This window comes from Tyto alba, unplaced genomic scaffold, assembly GCF_018691265.1.
Source record: "Tyto alba isolate M040663 unplaced genomic scaffold, T.alba_DEE_v4.0 Super-Scaffold_19, whole genome shotgun sequence".
In the NCBI taxonomy this organism is placed as follows: domain Eukaryota; kingdom Metazoa; phylum Chordata; class Aves; order Strigiformes; family Tytonidae; genus Tyto; species Tyto alba.
This window is the reverse complement of record NW_024881281.1, coordinates 6,704,532-6,719,800: the sequence shown is the minus strand read 5'-3', so window position 1 is coordinate 6,719,800 and position 15,269 is coordinate 6,704,532. Positions and strand designations below refer to the sequence as shown.

At 45.5% G+C, this 15,269-nt stretch overlaps 1 protein-coding gene across 1 annotated transcript in view; it reads left to right on the top strand.

The window, feature by feature from the left end:
* The window catches only part of LRRC75A (leucine rich repeat containing 75A), a 96,644-nt gene extending 85,889 nt beyond the window's left edge, over positions 1 to 10,755 (top strand). The window contains exon 4 of the mRNA XM_033003450.2: positions 8,449 to 10,755. Coding sequence (XP_032859341.1) covers positions 8,449 to 9,034 — 586 coding nt within the window. The 3' untranslated portion in view covers positions 9,035 to 10,755. The remainder of the gene's footprint in view (positions 1 to 8,448) is intronic.
* Positions 10,756 to 15,269: the final 4,514 nt, after the last annotated feature.

Sequence of the window (15,269 nt, the reverse complement as noted above, 5' to 3'; positions counted from 1 at the left end):
AGGTAAGTAAGTGTTGAGTTTCTGTAAAACAAAAGAAAGAAAAAAAAGGAAATTATTTAACTAGGCAGCATCACAAACCTGTTAAAATGATTTTTTTTTTTTTTTTTTTTAAATTAACTTGGGAAATACAGTGCTTTCCATGCCACTGGCTTAAGTAGAAGCATTTTTGCTCTGGGACTGTAATGCCTCTCCCTAGTTTAAATAAGGAGCAGCTGCAAAACACACATACAGAGGCACATGCGTGTATATTTTTATATGCCCCCAGCCTCCTGACATAGCCTTTGGACCAGCCTTTCAGGGTCCCACGGCTGTTGCTGTTTAGCAACAGGCTGCTCACATAGGATCAACCCGCAAGCCTTTGTCCAAGCTCCTGGCAATGAAGCAAAAGGGCCCCATTTTGGTGAATTGTAGAATTTCTACAACTACGCTCTAGGACATAGACCCGGCCGATTTTCTTTTTTTTTTTTTTTTTAAATCCCAACATGACTGTTGATGTTATCAGCAGTGCCGTGTCAGTTTTGGACCTCCCACAAAGCCCTTGATCTCAGTGATATCCCGTGGCTGGAGCTAGGAGGTTAATTTGAGCTATGTGTACACACTCTTTCCCTTTTATCCACTGGGAGTTTAGACTTTCGGCATCAGTGGGTGTCCCTTGGCTCATGCATTAAGAGAAACGAAGTCTATTTTCATCTTCTCTGTTTTATTCATCCTTACTATTATATATACTTTATATATATGAAATATATAATATATAACATATTATCTAATATATAATGTATATAATATGTTATTATATACACCTCAGTCACATTCCTCATTTAAGCTAGTTCCACTTTATTGGCTCTATTCCTCCTCTGAGGCTGGGGAAGCTTAACCCTTTTGTCAACATTATTACTAACAGAGTACATGTATTTGTTTGTAGTACCTCCATTTCCAAAATATCTATTCAACAGTTTGACTGTCATCTTTTGAAGCAGGAGTAGGGACTCTGAAAAATCTATTTAATACTTACATTTGATGCCACCAGTATTTCAGGACAAGCCTTTTATCTCAAGACTTTTTTTCTGATGACTCATTACATTCAATAAATTTTTTTGCTGACATTTTTATAAATAGTTTTCTCACCAGTATATCACATAACTTTCTTACCATAATTCTTCACTCTTTGGGGCTGTCTCTTCTTCATTTTTCTTGAGCTATTCCTTTGCCCTCCAAGGAAGTGGCTCAATAGCCCAATTATACTTTATTACATGACACATCAGCATGTCGTGTCCCAGTTTGTGCAATGCTTTAGAGACATATCATGAAGTTAAACCAAGAGGAAATACCTTTCTTTTAATTCTCTTTATGCTAAACATCAGTATTCTTGTTTATGGGAACATTTTTCCGATCTGATCCAATACTGCATGCAAAACAGTTTGCAGTTCAGCATAAGTGTGTATAAATCAGCATCCTGCCAAAGTGTTATCAGGAGTTTAGTGCATGGTTGTATACCCAATCCTATCATTACATTAGTCAAAACTCCATATACTGTTTCCAGATGGGAAAAAAAATCTGTGTCTTCCCCTACGGAATATCCTCATAAAATGTGAGGATGAAACCAAGTGGGTGTAACTGAGCCTCCACTAAAGCTCGTAGGGATTTGTTTAATGGTAAGATCTTCCTCTAGAGATTTGGGGCCATTCTGTGGCAAACTTTATGGCAGGGATAAAAGTTTTTACAGCTGTTTGTTAACATGATAGCCTCCTCATTTCCATGAGATGGTTCAGAATATCCACAGAACTATTCTTATTAAATCATGTTTGGGGTTGGTTGGTTTGTTTCCCAAGGGACAGATTGAGCGTAGGCTGCTGCAGACCAGCAAGCCATCCCCCAGCACAAGCACAGGGCTGCTCTGACCCCCAGAGTGAGCTAGATTTCCTCTGTCTTTGATCTAGACTGCAGATCATCTGGGTGAGGAGGCTATTTGTACAAGATAATCAATCTGTTTCAGTAGGTATCAGCTAAATCTCTCTCAAGGGGAAAAGGATAGAGCCCTGGTGAGAAATTTTCTTTCACTTGCTGGCAGAAATTGTATGCATGCTCCAAGGAAAAACAAAAAACAAAACAAAAATGTGAAGCAATATTGAAAGAAGCTCAAAACAAAAAAAGAGCTGCCCTGAAGTTATCCCCATTCTCCCTTTGTTAACTTCTTGGTTTTGCTAAATTAAAGCCACACTAGAAATCCCACAAGAAGTTACAGGAAGGCATATGGGCAGCATCACTCCACGCAGGGGATATCCATGCTGGATAAAACAAAGATCAACCCCTGGATGCTTATTTTAGGCAGGTTATTAAATGGTTATCACTTATTCACAGGGATACTATGATGTGCTTTATTTGACAGCAAGATCCCACTGTAGCCAGCTTTGGTGCTCAAACCGCACAAGACGAGTAGTTTAGGGTTTTTTAGATAGGAAGAGCTTGTTACTGAGGCATTGCCCTGGACTCAGCCTCAGTACACCTTGCTCACCAGAGCTGCTTCCAAAAAATGATGTGACAGTACCTATGGGAGGGAAGTAGCTGCCAACATATCAACATAAATTTAAAAATAAATAAATAAATATGCTATTTCAGTGGTTTCTTTCCCAGTGTTGCCAAAAAATTACCACGTCACATTAACAGCTGTCTTTCTGCCCACATACAGGTTAAATGAGACCTTGTAAAGGGATAAGTACAGATCTTGTTAAATTACTGTGGAGGTGTGTGTTTGAGGTTCCAGCTAACGCAGCAAACCATGAGCTGTCACTAATAGAAGTGACACCGCAGCAGTGAAATGGGTCCCCAAGGCACAGGAGGGTTTAGTGAGAGTACAGATGCCTTGAGCACCAGGACATTATTGACCTTGCCACTGGAGCTTGGCCTGGGATCATTTAATAATAGTTTTTACACTGTATGATCTGTCTTGCCATAAGAAAACAAAACAAAACAAAACAAACCTCATATTAAATAAGGAAAACCAACAACATTTTTGTAACTTTTTAAAAAAACCCTCTTGTTTTGCTACCGAGGTGTGCTCGAGGACTGATCCCCGACCTGGGTAAGTTATTTCTACCAGAGCTTCCAGAGCTGTTTGCTCCTGGAAATTTTGAGCTATTTTCTTATGTTAAGTAAGCTTTAAGACTAACCTAACACTGTTAAAGTGAGGGCCCAACTCTTTGGATGAATGACAGCGCTTATCACACTGGTAATTTAGATTTAAAACCCATCCCTGTGGAAGAGCACCTCAGGATCTTGCCTAAGGCAAAGGGGATTTGCATCAGTTCATTGACATAACTTTTTTCTGGCTGGTTTTAATCTGGGTAGCTCTTTGCCTGCACCTGCATGAAAAACAAAGACTAAGTTAGTAATTGCCCTGGTTTAGACTGAGCAGCCTGGGCTACTGGTGTGATTAAAATAGCCTTTTGCCTTTGCTCTCTTGCAAAGCCAGGCGTAGTGCTGATGGCAGGGAAAGGGGGTGAAGGAGCTACCTGAAGCTCTGATCCCTCCTCCAGTCCCTTTACACAGCCCAGCTCACAGTATGGAATAAATCCAGTAGCTTTATCCATCACATCCCTCTTCACTCTGCAGTGCAAGTTTGGGAATACATTTAGTTTTAAGGCGACGTAGAGGGGTGTAGCAGATGCGTCCCAGCTTCACCGCATCTTGCGGCTGAGAGGAGTCCAGATGGGAAAGTGCTAATTGCACCAAAGCACCAAAATTTAAAAAAACAATTAAAATTACAGAAATTATCAGGCCAGCCTTTTGTGAGGCAGCCTGTGTGCATAATCTTTGCCAGGGGAAACCAGCAACTCAAACGTGCAGGTAATATTAAACAGTAAAAGCAGCTCTCATTATCCTTTCCTCCTACCCCAACCTGACCGTTGGCTGATGTGTGTAATAAGTCACTTAATGATCCAAAATTTGTTTAAAAAAAAAAAGGTTTCCAAGCAGATTGGAATGGGCCTAAATCACAGGTTCAGAGCCTGCTGTGGGTGATCATAGGCTGGGACTTCTGTTTATCAGTAAAGCCCAGCACACAGCACACAGCAAAAACCCTTAGCGAAGGGCAGCTCCTCCTTCAGGCTGGCTTGGTTTCTTCTCTTCAGACCACAATTCTCTTGCTAGGATGCCCGAAGGAAGTGCAGAGCCATGGGGCACCCAGCTGTGCTTACAGTTCCCACTGAATTGCCTGAACCCACGTAAGGATGCTGTGTTTTAACCCCAAAATCCCACTCTGCTGTGCGGGGCCCTGCAGGAGCACAGCTCTGTGCCAGGGCTTCAGTTTGTATCGGCTAAAGCTGGTCCAACAAAGCCAGAGGACGGACCCTTTTGGATTTCATTGGAGCTGGCGAAGTGAAAGCACATATTAAATAAATAATATAGCCATAAAACCCCAGCATGCTGCTACTCCCTGGTTTCTCTGCTCCTGGTGCCATATGCCACTGGCTGTTTTGGTTTTGCTCCTGTAGATCCTGCCCTTCCTGCAAAAAAACATCTCCTTGGAATCCCACCTACTGTGCTGGATATATCCCTTTTCTCCTGTTTTTTGTTCTTGAGAACAGAACTCCATTATGGAGATTTTTTTTTTTTTTTTTTTTTTTTCCCCCAACCAATGGCCAAGATGCTTCTCATGATCTGGCACAGCCTCACAGGTAGGGTTGCATGTCAAATTAAGAGATGGGTGCTATTTTGCACAAGCCATCCCAGATGTTTGTCATTCTCCCCATCTCCCATGACTTCCTGTCGAGGACCACTGGGTTTTCTGTGATGAGCTCCCACAGCCCAGGGCCTGACAGACCCTGCCCCAACCTGTGGAAAAAGCGTGGTCACAGCAGATAGTGCTTGCTGAGCTGCCCTGGTTCATTTGCCTGATGCCATATCCCAACACTTTCTTTATGCCAGGGCTGCAGTCAGGATGATGGATCAAAATTACCCTCGGGTCTCCTGGGTACTTAGAATAAGAAGGTTAATAAGAAGTCAATCACTTTTCTTAATGGTGGTAAAGAAATTGGCCAACTGCTGCACAAACCCACGTGTTTAAGGATGAGAAATTAATTCATGCAGCTGCCATTTGGGCTAGTGCCATTCGAGTATTTTTTTGGGAAGACTTGCTGTCTTGCTGGATCCCACAATGCCCTTCCTGGTCTCTCCCATCCCGCCTGGCTCGAATCTGCTACAGCCCACAGCAGTGACTGCAGCCAGGACAAGCTTCTCTCTTCAAACATAAAATCCCTGAATAACACACACAGAGAAGCTGAGCAGTTCCTGGGTCATGAAGAAGTGGGGAAAATTACTTCCTTAAGGTGACCTTAACATTGTATAGCTTAGTTTAGGTGAAATTCAGTCATTTTGCTCGCCAGTGCAACAGGCAGGTGCCTTTCTGTTAGAGCAGGAGGGTTGCACTGGGCCACGTGAGCCCATAAAGGGCTCAGGGAACCACAAATAAGAAAACCAAATTTAGTTCTTTCCTACGGGGTGTTCCCTGAAAACAAATAGTTCATGTGAAATGACTGCAATCTGAGAGCCAGGTGATGATCAAGGCTATTTGCATAGTTGCTGCATCCAGCTCTGATTTCAGTATCTGCTCAAGCCGAGGCTCTGTGAAATTACCCCCCTTTCTGCTGTGGTGCAATATCAGAAAGCCATGTCTTAGGTGCAAATTGAAACTGGGAAGAGAGCTTGTTTTCCTAGTGTTTAGCCAAGCCTCATGACAGAAGTTGACTTTAATCCCAATGCTTAACTGTATCCACTTCTTCCTTGTAATATGGTCTTCAAAGGAGGAATAGGAACAAAGTACTGCTACACAGACTGTGGAGCATAATCCAGCATCACCAAGGGAACTCTAAAAGAGATCTTTCACCCCTCTCAGCCTCCCCATCACAACCTGGTTGGGATTTGTGAGATATTTCTGGTCTAAAAACATCACCCAGGAGTTTGCTTGCTCTCACCCTGGCTAGGCTGGATCATAGCCAGGTCTCCATAGTCAAGTTGTGGCCATGGGCACCCAGTACGTGGCTTTTGTGCCGTTTGAGAGAGCAAAATTATAGCTCTGGCTTTGGAGATTGACTTGTTGACTGATATACAACCTATGGGCATGGACCTTTGGAGTAAAGCTTTTATTTTTCCCCTTGTTCGAAATAACAGTCTCTGGGCGATCAGCTCTCATGGACAGCTTGGAAAAACAGGCCCAGAGGAGACAGCACAGCAACATCTTGGCCCCAAGTCCTCCACAGCATTACATTATCTGGCCAGCAGTTTAACCACAAGTGCAAATGCAGTTGCTTTCTCAACCGGTGCACACGCGTGTATCCGAGGGCAGCCCTGCCACAGCTTGTTCTGTATTTGCTGCTAAAACCAACATAAAACCTAGTAAGCTAGCTGCCTTTCTGACTGCATCAGCTGCCTTGCGCTGGTGGCCTCCTGCAGTGATTGGGAAACTGCTGCCTGTTAACTCAAAGGCAGGCAGCTAATATTCCACAGGGCTGTGAAAGACAGACTTGCAGATAGCTCTGTACCCTTGGCGGAGCAGTCGGGCATGGCAGATCATCTATACATTCACAACACCTTGCACAACCCCCATCCTCCCAAATCGTGTTGCCTCCCTGATGACTGCAGATATTCAGTCAAACTAGAGCACTCAGCTTGTGCCCACGCACACATGCATTGCAAATGCCATCCTTCACGGGGAGGGGGGACACACACACTCCTCACGGCATGTCCCCTTCTGCTACCGGGCTGAGCCAGGCTTCCTGCTCTCCCTGGCCCTTTCCTAACACCTTGAGACACACTGGATTAGAGCAAACTCTTTAACTGTAGGTTGTAGCAATTTCAGTCTTCCTGTGATTATTTAGGGAAGTTATTGATGATGATTTTGGAAAGTACACACACACACCCCCATGCATTTTGGGGGGTTTATATCCCTAGGAACTGCAGGAATTTCACTACTCCTTGGCTTGCAGGTCTCCAGCACACCAAGTAGCCACGGCAAACTCCTCATACTCGAGTAGTGAACATGGGTATCAATCAGTCAATAATAAAATGCTTTGGTACTTAAAAAATAACCTTAATTTCCTTCCACCCTGCCTCTATTCTAAGTTATTTCCCCCAAAGTCTAGTGGGGACCTCACAACACATTGCAAGGTTGTCTGTGTACATTATTTACTAATTAAAGCTCAACACAATTTACAACTCTCCAGCTGTGTTACTTCTGTAACTCCTCAGGGGAAAAGCCCATTGCTTGCCAGCTGCCTGCACCCACCCCCAGATCACAAACAGCTCACGGCTTGGGGTGCATGTTGTCAGATCAGCTGTAAAATATCTTACGGTGCCATGCAAGACTAATTTCATACAATGTGCATTGGCACTGGACCAGACGCACATGAGCTTCTGCGCTGCGGAGGTGGTGGGCTTGCTTGGCGGTGAGCATTGCTCGGTGGCTAAGAAAAGTGGTGTTAGTGCTGGTTTTTATTTTCAGCAAGAAAAACCAACAAGTGCGGGGCAGAACCATTCCCCATCTCAGGCTGTAACAAAAGGGAAAAGCATTTCCACAGCTGGCTGGTTTGGCGTGAGGATAACACATGTGCCACCGCAGCAGAGAGACATAAGCTCACTAAGTTGACATGAGCAATTAGCATGCACGAGGCTCCTTCCACCTCCTAATTCACTCAGAATAATTCATTAGCAAAAAATCCTCAGCAGTGCTAGTCTGCCAACAAGTCCTCACTGTAGATGTGTTCTCTGATTTGCTTTAGAAGATAAATTGACCTGTGAAACTCCAGTCTAGCTCATGCTAATGAGTCTCTATAGGGCTATTGTGAGAATTTATTTATCTAAGGATTTCTACGTAGTGCTCATCTCCTCAGCAGCTAGACTGAAGCGACATAATAGATCTAACACACTAGAAATACTAGATCAAACCACCCAGCCCTGGAGGTGTCTATCTTACATTTGCTGTCTTGGACTAAAGTAGTTCTGGCTCAGTTTCCCACCTGTACAGCTGAGAGGACAAACACGTCCTCCTGCTCAAAGAGCTTCATAATCAGTAGTACGAGAAGTATTACACCAGCACCAGCAATTCCTCACCCTTTTTTACACCTTTAAAAGCAGCATGATAGTGTCTTTATTCCAAGGTTTTGCAGTGACTGTAGAAAAGAACTCTGCACTGTTTCTGAATTATGGGGTTTTAATATGGTTTTCTTGTTTCTGGCCATCTTCTATCAATAAACAGCCCTGAAATGTTTGTCTCTGCCCCACAACTGCACAGACATACTCCCGGCCTCTACAGAAGAGATTATTAGCCCCAGCTGAACAACCTACCTAAATATTTCCTGTTCTTGCCCCCTCTGAGAGCCGCCAGGGAGCCCGAAGCGATGCCACCAAGCAGACATCCCCCCGCATTAATATCCCTCTTTTTTTCTACTCCCACAGCTTGAAAGCTGTCCTGATGGGGAAGCCTCAGGACAACACAGTGGACTTGTCGGGCATCCCACTGACACTGAAGGACTTGGACCGCGTCACGTCCTACCTCCAGCACAGCTCGGAGCACATTGACACGGTGGAGCTGTGCTTCACGGAGCTGACGGACGACATGCTGCTGCAGCTCCTGCCGGCACTCTGCGTGCTCCCCCACCTCACCACCCTCTCCCTCAACGGCAATCGGCTCACCAAAGCCATCCTACGGGACCTCACCGAAACCCTGAAGGACCCCAAGAAGTTCCCCAGTGTCACCTGGATCGACCTTGGCAACAATGTGGACATCTTCTCCTTGCCTCAACCTTTCTTGGTCAGCCTAAAGAGACGATGCCCAAAGCAAGGCAACTTGCCAACCATTCTGGAGTTTGGCGAGGGTCAGATAAGCGATTTGGAGGGCCAAGATGGCCTGGCTGAGAGCCAGGAGGACCTGCGGGCCGGACCAGGCAAGACTGACGACTTAGGCTCGCAGCAGACAGACAGAACAATCGGGGCTGGGGAGCTCCCCAACTCGGAGCAAGATGCTGCGACACCACAGACATGATGTCCAGCTCCACGGCTCTTGGGTGGGCGCGCTGAGCAAGGATGACTTAAAAACGAGACCTCAGTGTTGGAGGTCCTGGCAGAGGGTCAGTTCACACAGTGGGATGCTTCAGGAGTCTGGACTGCTGCCTTCCTCCTGTATGATGAATGTCAACTTTTTTCCCCTTCAGAGAACACGTAAAGGTGATTGTGTTGAATACTCGTATGTTATAAAAGCTGGCCAGGTATTTTTAAACATTAGTGACGTGCTATGCTTTTTAACCTCTCAAAAATGCATCTCCAAGGTGGTGTAATATGAGGCCCTTAGAAGAGCACAAAAGGGGAGAAGAAAGGTACCCAGACTTTGCACAAAAGGACTCTCTTTCCTTAGTGCTGGATCTAGCCAGACCCCTGCTGCTCTCCTACCTGCGATGGACAGACAGCAGTCACCCCAAAGAGGACTGCCACGGATATAAACCTTAAATCCTTTCCAATCATGACTTCAGGAGTTGCTAATGAATAGCATATCCACTGAGATACAACAAAAGGCTGATCACACGCTAACCAGGGGTGTTTCTATTAATATTGTGAGCCAGCCCAGAGGGAGAGCTTTGCTTTCCTGGCGCGGAGCTAAATCCCAGCCCGCAGCGTGTCTGGACATCGGTCTCGCCCTCCAGCCTTACCAAAATCAGGCTGGCACTTGTGCCTGCCCAGTATTTATTCAGATGTGAAATTCAGTTTCCCACCAGCCATGCTTCTATAATTACCCCAAGCTTTTAATGTGGTACCTGGAGCTTGCAGCAGCAACACTGAGAGTATTTGATGCATTTTGGGAAGCAATCCACAAAATCCGGAGCCGGGGCTCAGTTCAGGTTCAGTGCTGTTGCTGACAAAAGAGACCACAGTACTGGAGGTTTATAAAACAAAAAATAATCCTGGGGTTCATCCCTGTATCACTGCCACTGAGGGCTGGGCAGACACAGCCAGCTGGAGATTTAAAGCCTCAGAAAGGCTGTTGGGTCACTTGGCTGTGTGTCCATACCTCCTGGACCAGAAGTGCTTTGTTTCTAAAACGTTCTGTTTTTTTCTAAGAGACATAGTTTTGATTTTATTTTATTTTTGATGGAAAATGGATTAGCCCAGAGCAACAGTGCTGGAATGGGCACTTTGGCTTTTGAACAAGAATTTCATTTGATCCTAAACACTGGGGGGGGGGGGGGGGCGGGGAAGGGGGCAGGAAAGCATGGAAGAACTTCCTCTCTCCTACATTCAAAGGACCAAAAATGACTCCCCCTTTGCTAAGAGGGAGCCCTTTTCTACCTGTTCAAAGCCCATCCCTGACCAGCTTTACAACACCATTTTCCTGGCTCAGCAGCAGTGACCCTCTGGCTTTCCTTCTTCTGGGTGCAAACGCAGTCAGACATTCTGGTCGTCTCTTTGGCTCTGTTCATTTCACATCACTGCACTGGGAAGCTTTTTCCAGAGGGGCTTCATGCTGTCGGTTGTTGTTTCTCCTCGGTACAGAAGTAGATAACTTAGAAGAAACTCTGCTACTCGTTTTAATACATTTGGCAACATTCAGTATGATTTGCATGTATCCAAGCCTTTTTCCTTTTTTTTTTTTTTTTTTTTTAATGCTAACTCTTTCCAACAGGCATGAAAAAATTTTGCAGTGAATAAACTGTTCTGTTTTAAATAAAGGAGCTATCCATAATCAAAATAAACGACAACGTTTAATAAAGACCCAGTGCTGAATTTTTCCTCTGTACAGGCTGAACGCCCAGCTGACAGCCCAGAGCACCCCAGCAAAAACTACAACCGAAGTAGAAAGCAGTGGTAAGCGCTGCAGGTCTGGGTTCTCTGGGGTGCTTTAAAAAAGGGTCGCTGTAGCTGACTGGATAAATAAATAGCCCAGTTTAAGGGCTGGATTCTGCAGAGTGGGCACAAGGTGGACACAGAAGCATCATAAAAGCATCTGTTAAATTTTAAATGTCGCCAGCTTGCAAAACCAATGTGGGAGAAAGGAATACTGAGAATGGCATGCTGCTCCACAGAGTATTTCTCTCCAGCGTTACAGTCTCATTGCACTGAAGGAAATGGCTTTTTATTTGCAGCAAGGACTAAATATGATCTTTGTTGCAGCACCCAAACCATGGCAGGGGGCAGGTCATAGGAGCCAATGTGTTGGTGGAAGCAGGTTCTCTCTCACAGGAGACCGCTCCCACAGCACTTGAGGACTATATCCAACATTACTGCAACTTTAATACTGTACCTTTGATAGAGGTATAAATTAAGCAAGATGTGATACACCAGGTTGGCCTGGTCTCAGCTGCATCCCTAGCCACCAGCCCATCCCTGGGGGAGGATGCACTTCTCCCCCTCCCCAGAAGCCCCACACAGGGGTCTCCTTGCCTGGAGCAGGCTGCGAGGCAGAGTCTATGGCACGTATATTTTGTTCATATGGAAAGTCTGACAGGCAGCTTGTAGAGCCTGTGCCTCCACCCAGAGCAGGCAAGGAGACATGGGCAGCAAACCCACCATCACTCCATCCACCACCTGCACACATCACTTTGCTGTGCCAGCAGTACATCCCTCATGGAGATTTGTTAACTCATCATCTGGGGATTTCATCAGAACAAGATTTCTCCTTGCAAAAAAGGAACTCCAGCAATGTCTTCTATAAGAGGTCAGGCACTGGCTTACTCAGTACCTCAGTACTCAACACTGGGCACCCCTCCTTCTTATGCACAGCTCAGGCCCCTCTGCCTGTTTAAATTATTTAAATCACAAGCTCCTTGCTGCAGGCTTTTTATTTTCTGCTAAGTATTTGCACAGGAACCAGACATCCTGGGCCTCAGCATCCGTCTGGAGTCCTCAGTTTGGCCCTGCAGATTCATAAACCAGAGGCACTTTGCATTTAGAGCGGTGCATCATTTATTGATGCTTTGCACGCTCAATTCCCTCACTGACACAAACCACCCAGGAGGTTGTTCCTGCCACATTTCCTCTCCAGCTGATATTCTACCTGCTGTGAAACACATCAATCAACCATGAGATATTTTGCATTTACCAGGCTCTTTCTGCAAGGGGCTACCAGCAGCCTACCAGCTCAACTTTCAGCTGCAGAGGGCTAAATGCTCTGTCCCCAGTGCTGCCACAGATGTGCTGCAAATCACAAGCACCTTGTCCCAGTCGTGTCTCTCTGCTGTGAAATGCTGTGGTTGGGCCCCTTGGGTGATTATTCCAGGGCCACACTGCAAAGGACAAGCACCCAGAGAAAGACCCCACGTACCCCAACCCTTCGCATTTTGCAGATGTTGCACCACCTGAGCTAGCTCTGGTCCAGCCAGGCTGGGCCAGTATCTCTGTGCTTAGCAAGGATTTAGCCCTTCTGAAAAATGGAAATAACTAGAAAGGGTCTTTTATTGATATTTTCATGCATGCTGAAGCATGCACCAAATTACTACCTTTCATAAGAAAATAAAAAAACCCACAGCTATAGCAGAGACAGATAGTTGGTTATAAAAACAAGGCGGCTTTAGCTAATCAGTCTCTTCCTCACAGTGTGGATTAGGTCAATTAGCCATTTATTGCACTTCAGGATGACAACAATCCTGTGGGCTCAGTAAAGAGTGGGGGGTTTTTTAAGGAAGCAGCATGATACTGCTTCCCTTCCCAGCTCATCAGCATCAAAACAAGCTTGGATCTTACTCCATATATAATCAATGTTCCCCATGCTGCAGTGGGCTGCTTCTGGTCAGAAGATTTTAAATCACCCTAGAATAAAGATTCAAGTACTGTAAATCACTGCTATTAGAATATTAAAGTTGACTGAGGTTATTTCTTGTCAAAGAGGGGAGGAAATGGCCATCATAAAAAAAGTCCATAAAACATCCAAGCCCAGTTTGGTTAGTTATCTCCACCAGAGCTACACAGCTCTGCACATGAAAGAAACTAGTCTGTGGGAGAAGATTTACGCCTTCAGCAACAAAAATGTAATTGGAAATCATTCTGCGCATATTGAAGAACCCACACCGAGGGGAATCAAAGCAATAGGCGAGGAACGAGAGAGGCATGAAAGGGCTGATGCCACGTGCTCTGGAAGGCTCGTCCCAGCTGCGTTATCTCGGAAGAGTTTGCACAAGCCCTATTTGGGTTTTGAAGGTGATTACTCATTTAAAATCAGAGTTACATTCCTGGAGGCGTTGGGAGCAGGCAAGAGGGCTGGTGGTGGTTACCCCCCCAAGCATGGGCTGTGCTGGAAAAGCAAGGAAGCCACAGAGAGCACTGCTGGGAACAGCAAGCTGCTCAAAAATACTTTGGCCAAAAGCATTGCTTGCTGCTCACCAGTCCTTTGGAAAGGAGCAGAGGACTGAGAATGCTCCTCCAAAACTGCCCAAATGCTCCCCCAAAACTGCTGCAGAGGAAAGGCCAAAAATTGACCTAAAGGATGAAGGGGACAGTGGGGGAGGGAGTAGCAGCTGAGCTGGCATGAGGGTTGCCCCCAGCAATGCAACCACACTGAATTATTGCACTGCAACTGACTTTGCATTTGGGCACAAAGGTTTTGGCACTTTCCTATGGTTCAGCACACCTCATTTCATCAGCGGGAAAGGAGGTGGCTCCTGAGCTTGTGCAGGGACCACTCGTGTCCTCAGAAGCACAAAGAATCCCATTAACTGGGAACACATCGCCAGTAGCTGCTATTGTCAAGGAAACTAATAGACCTTATTATCAGTATTCATGTATTAATGCTCATGAGGAAGGGAAAAAAACCACCTAATATAACCTTTTGTCGTGCTTTCACCCCAGCCAGCAATTAAGCCACTTGTTCACTCCCCCCATCAGTGGGATGGGGGAGAAAATCAGGAGGGGGAATAAAAAAAAAAAAATTAAAACCCATGGGTTGAGATGAAGACAATTTAATAGGACAGAAAATGAAGGGAAAATAATAGAATATACAAAACAAGTGACGCACAATACAATTGCTTACCACCCACTGACTGATGCCCAGCCAACCCCCAAGCCATGGTGTCCCCCAGCCAACTCCCCCCCCGTTTATATACTGGGCATGACATCATATGGTGTGGAATACCCCTTCAGCCTGTCTGGGTCAGCTGTCCTTGCTGGGTCCCCTCCCAGCTTCTTGTGATCCCCTGCCTCCTCTGGCAGAGCAGTATGAGAAGCTGAAAAGTCCTTGACTTAGTGTAAACACTGCTTAGCAACAACTAAAACATCAGTGTGTTATCAACATTACTCTCATCCTAAATTCAACAGTATTATACCAGCTACTAGGAAGAAAATTAACTTTATTCCAGTGGAAACCAGGATACCTCTCCAGTGTAATGTTCCTATATGAGCAACAGATTTAATCTCTTCCCAACCTCATTGGTACATCCTGGAAACATCGTGGAGTGATTCCACTCTTCCTTCACTCCGGGGGCAGCTGGGTTTTTATCTGCCTAGGGACCGTATTCCACCAGGAGATTATACACAGCAAGAGATGAAGATCTTTCCAGCTCTACTAAATATCTTTAGCATTAAATTCTGAAGGACAAACAGGAAACCAGATCTGTCACTCACAGTCCTTTGACAGCCTCCAGCGATGCAAGTCTCACTGCTTCACACAAGCAGGCCCCATCTTCACAAAATATTTTCAAATGCTCAACAGCTGTAAGCAAAAGAGCTGATGACCCTGCAATACCACAACCTGCTGGGCTTTGGAGAGTCAGCCTTTCCTTTCCATGCTTTGAGGGAATAGAGGTCTTCTAAGATGACGTGGAATTAAAGGTCTGATGGGGATCACTCCCCTCCCTTGCAGCACCCCACAACAAGTGATTGTACACTTTCAAGACATGGGTTTTCACACACCCAGGCAGCACATCATGACTGCTACTTATCACACAAAGCTAGCTAAAAAATAAGAAAGGTTTTGGTCCTATTTACATGTGCATGGTCGAGGACAGCTTGTCCAGGAGGAAGGCAAAGCAAGAAGTAACCACCATCTCCCGGCACAGATCACAGCCACGGTCTCCACTTTGAGCCCACTGCAATAGCCTGGGAAATGCCACGCTGAGCTACAAACCCCACAGACTTTCTCATAAATGTGAGTATCTGCAGCTAGTGACTGCTAGGTTCAGGTTCATAGCCAGGAGACAGGGAAATATTAGTGCGGGGCTGCCCACTTATTTCACCCCACCGCAGTCCACACTGTGCTGGTTCCAGAAAAGCTCCTCCAAATCCACACAGCTGCAATC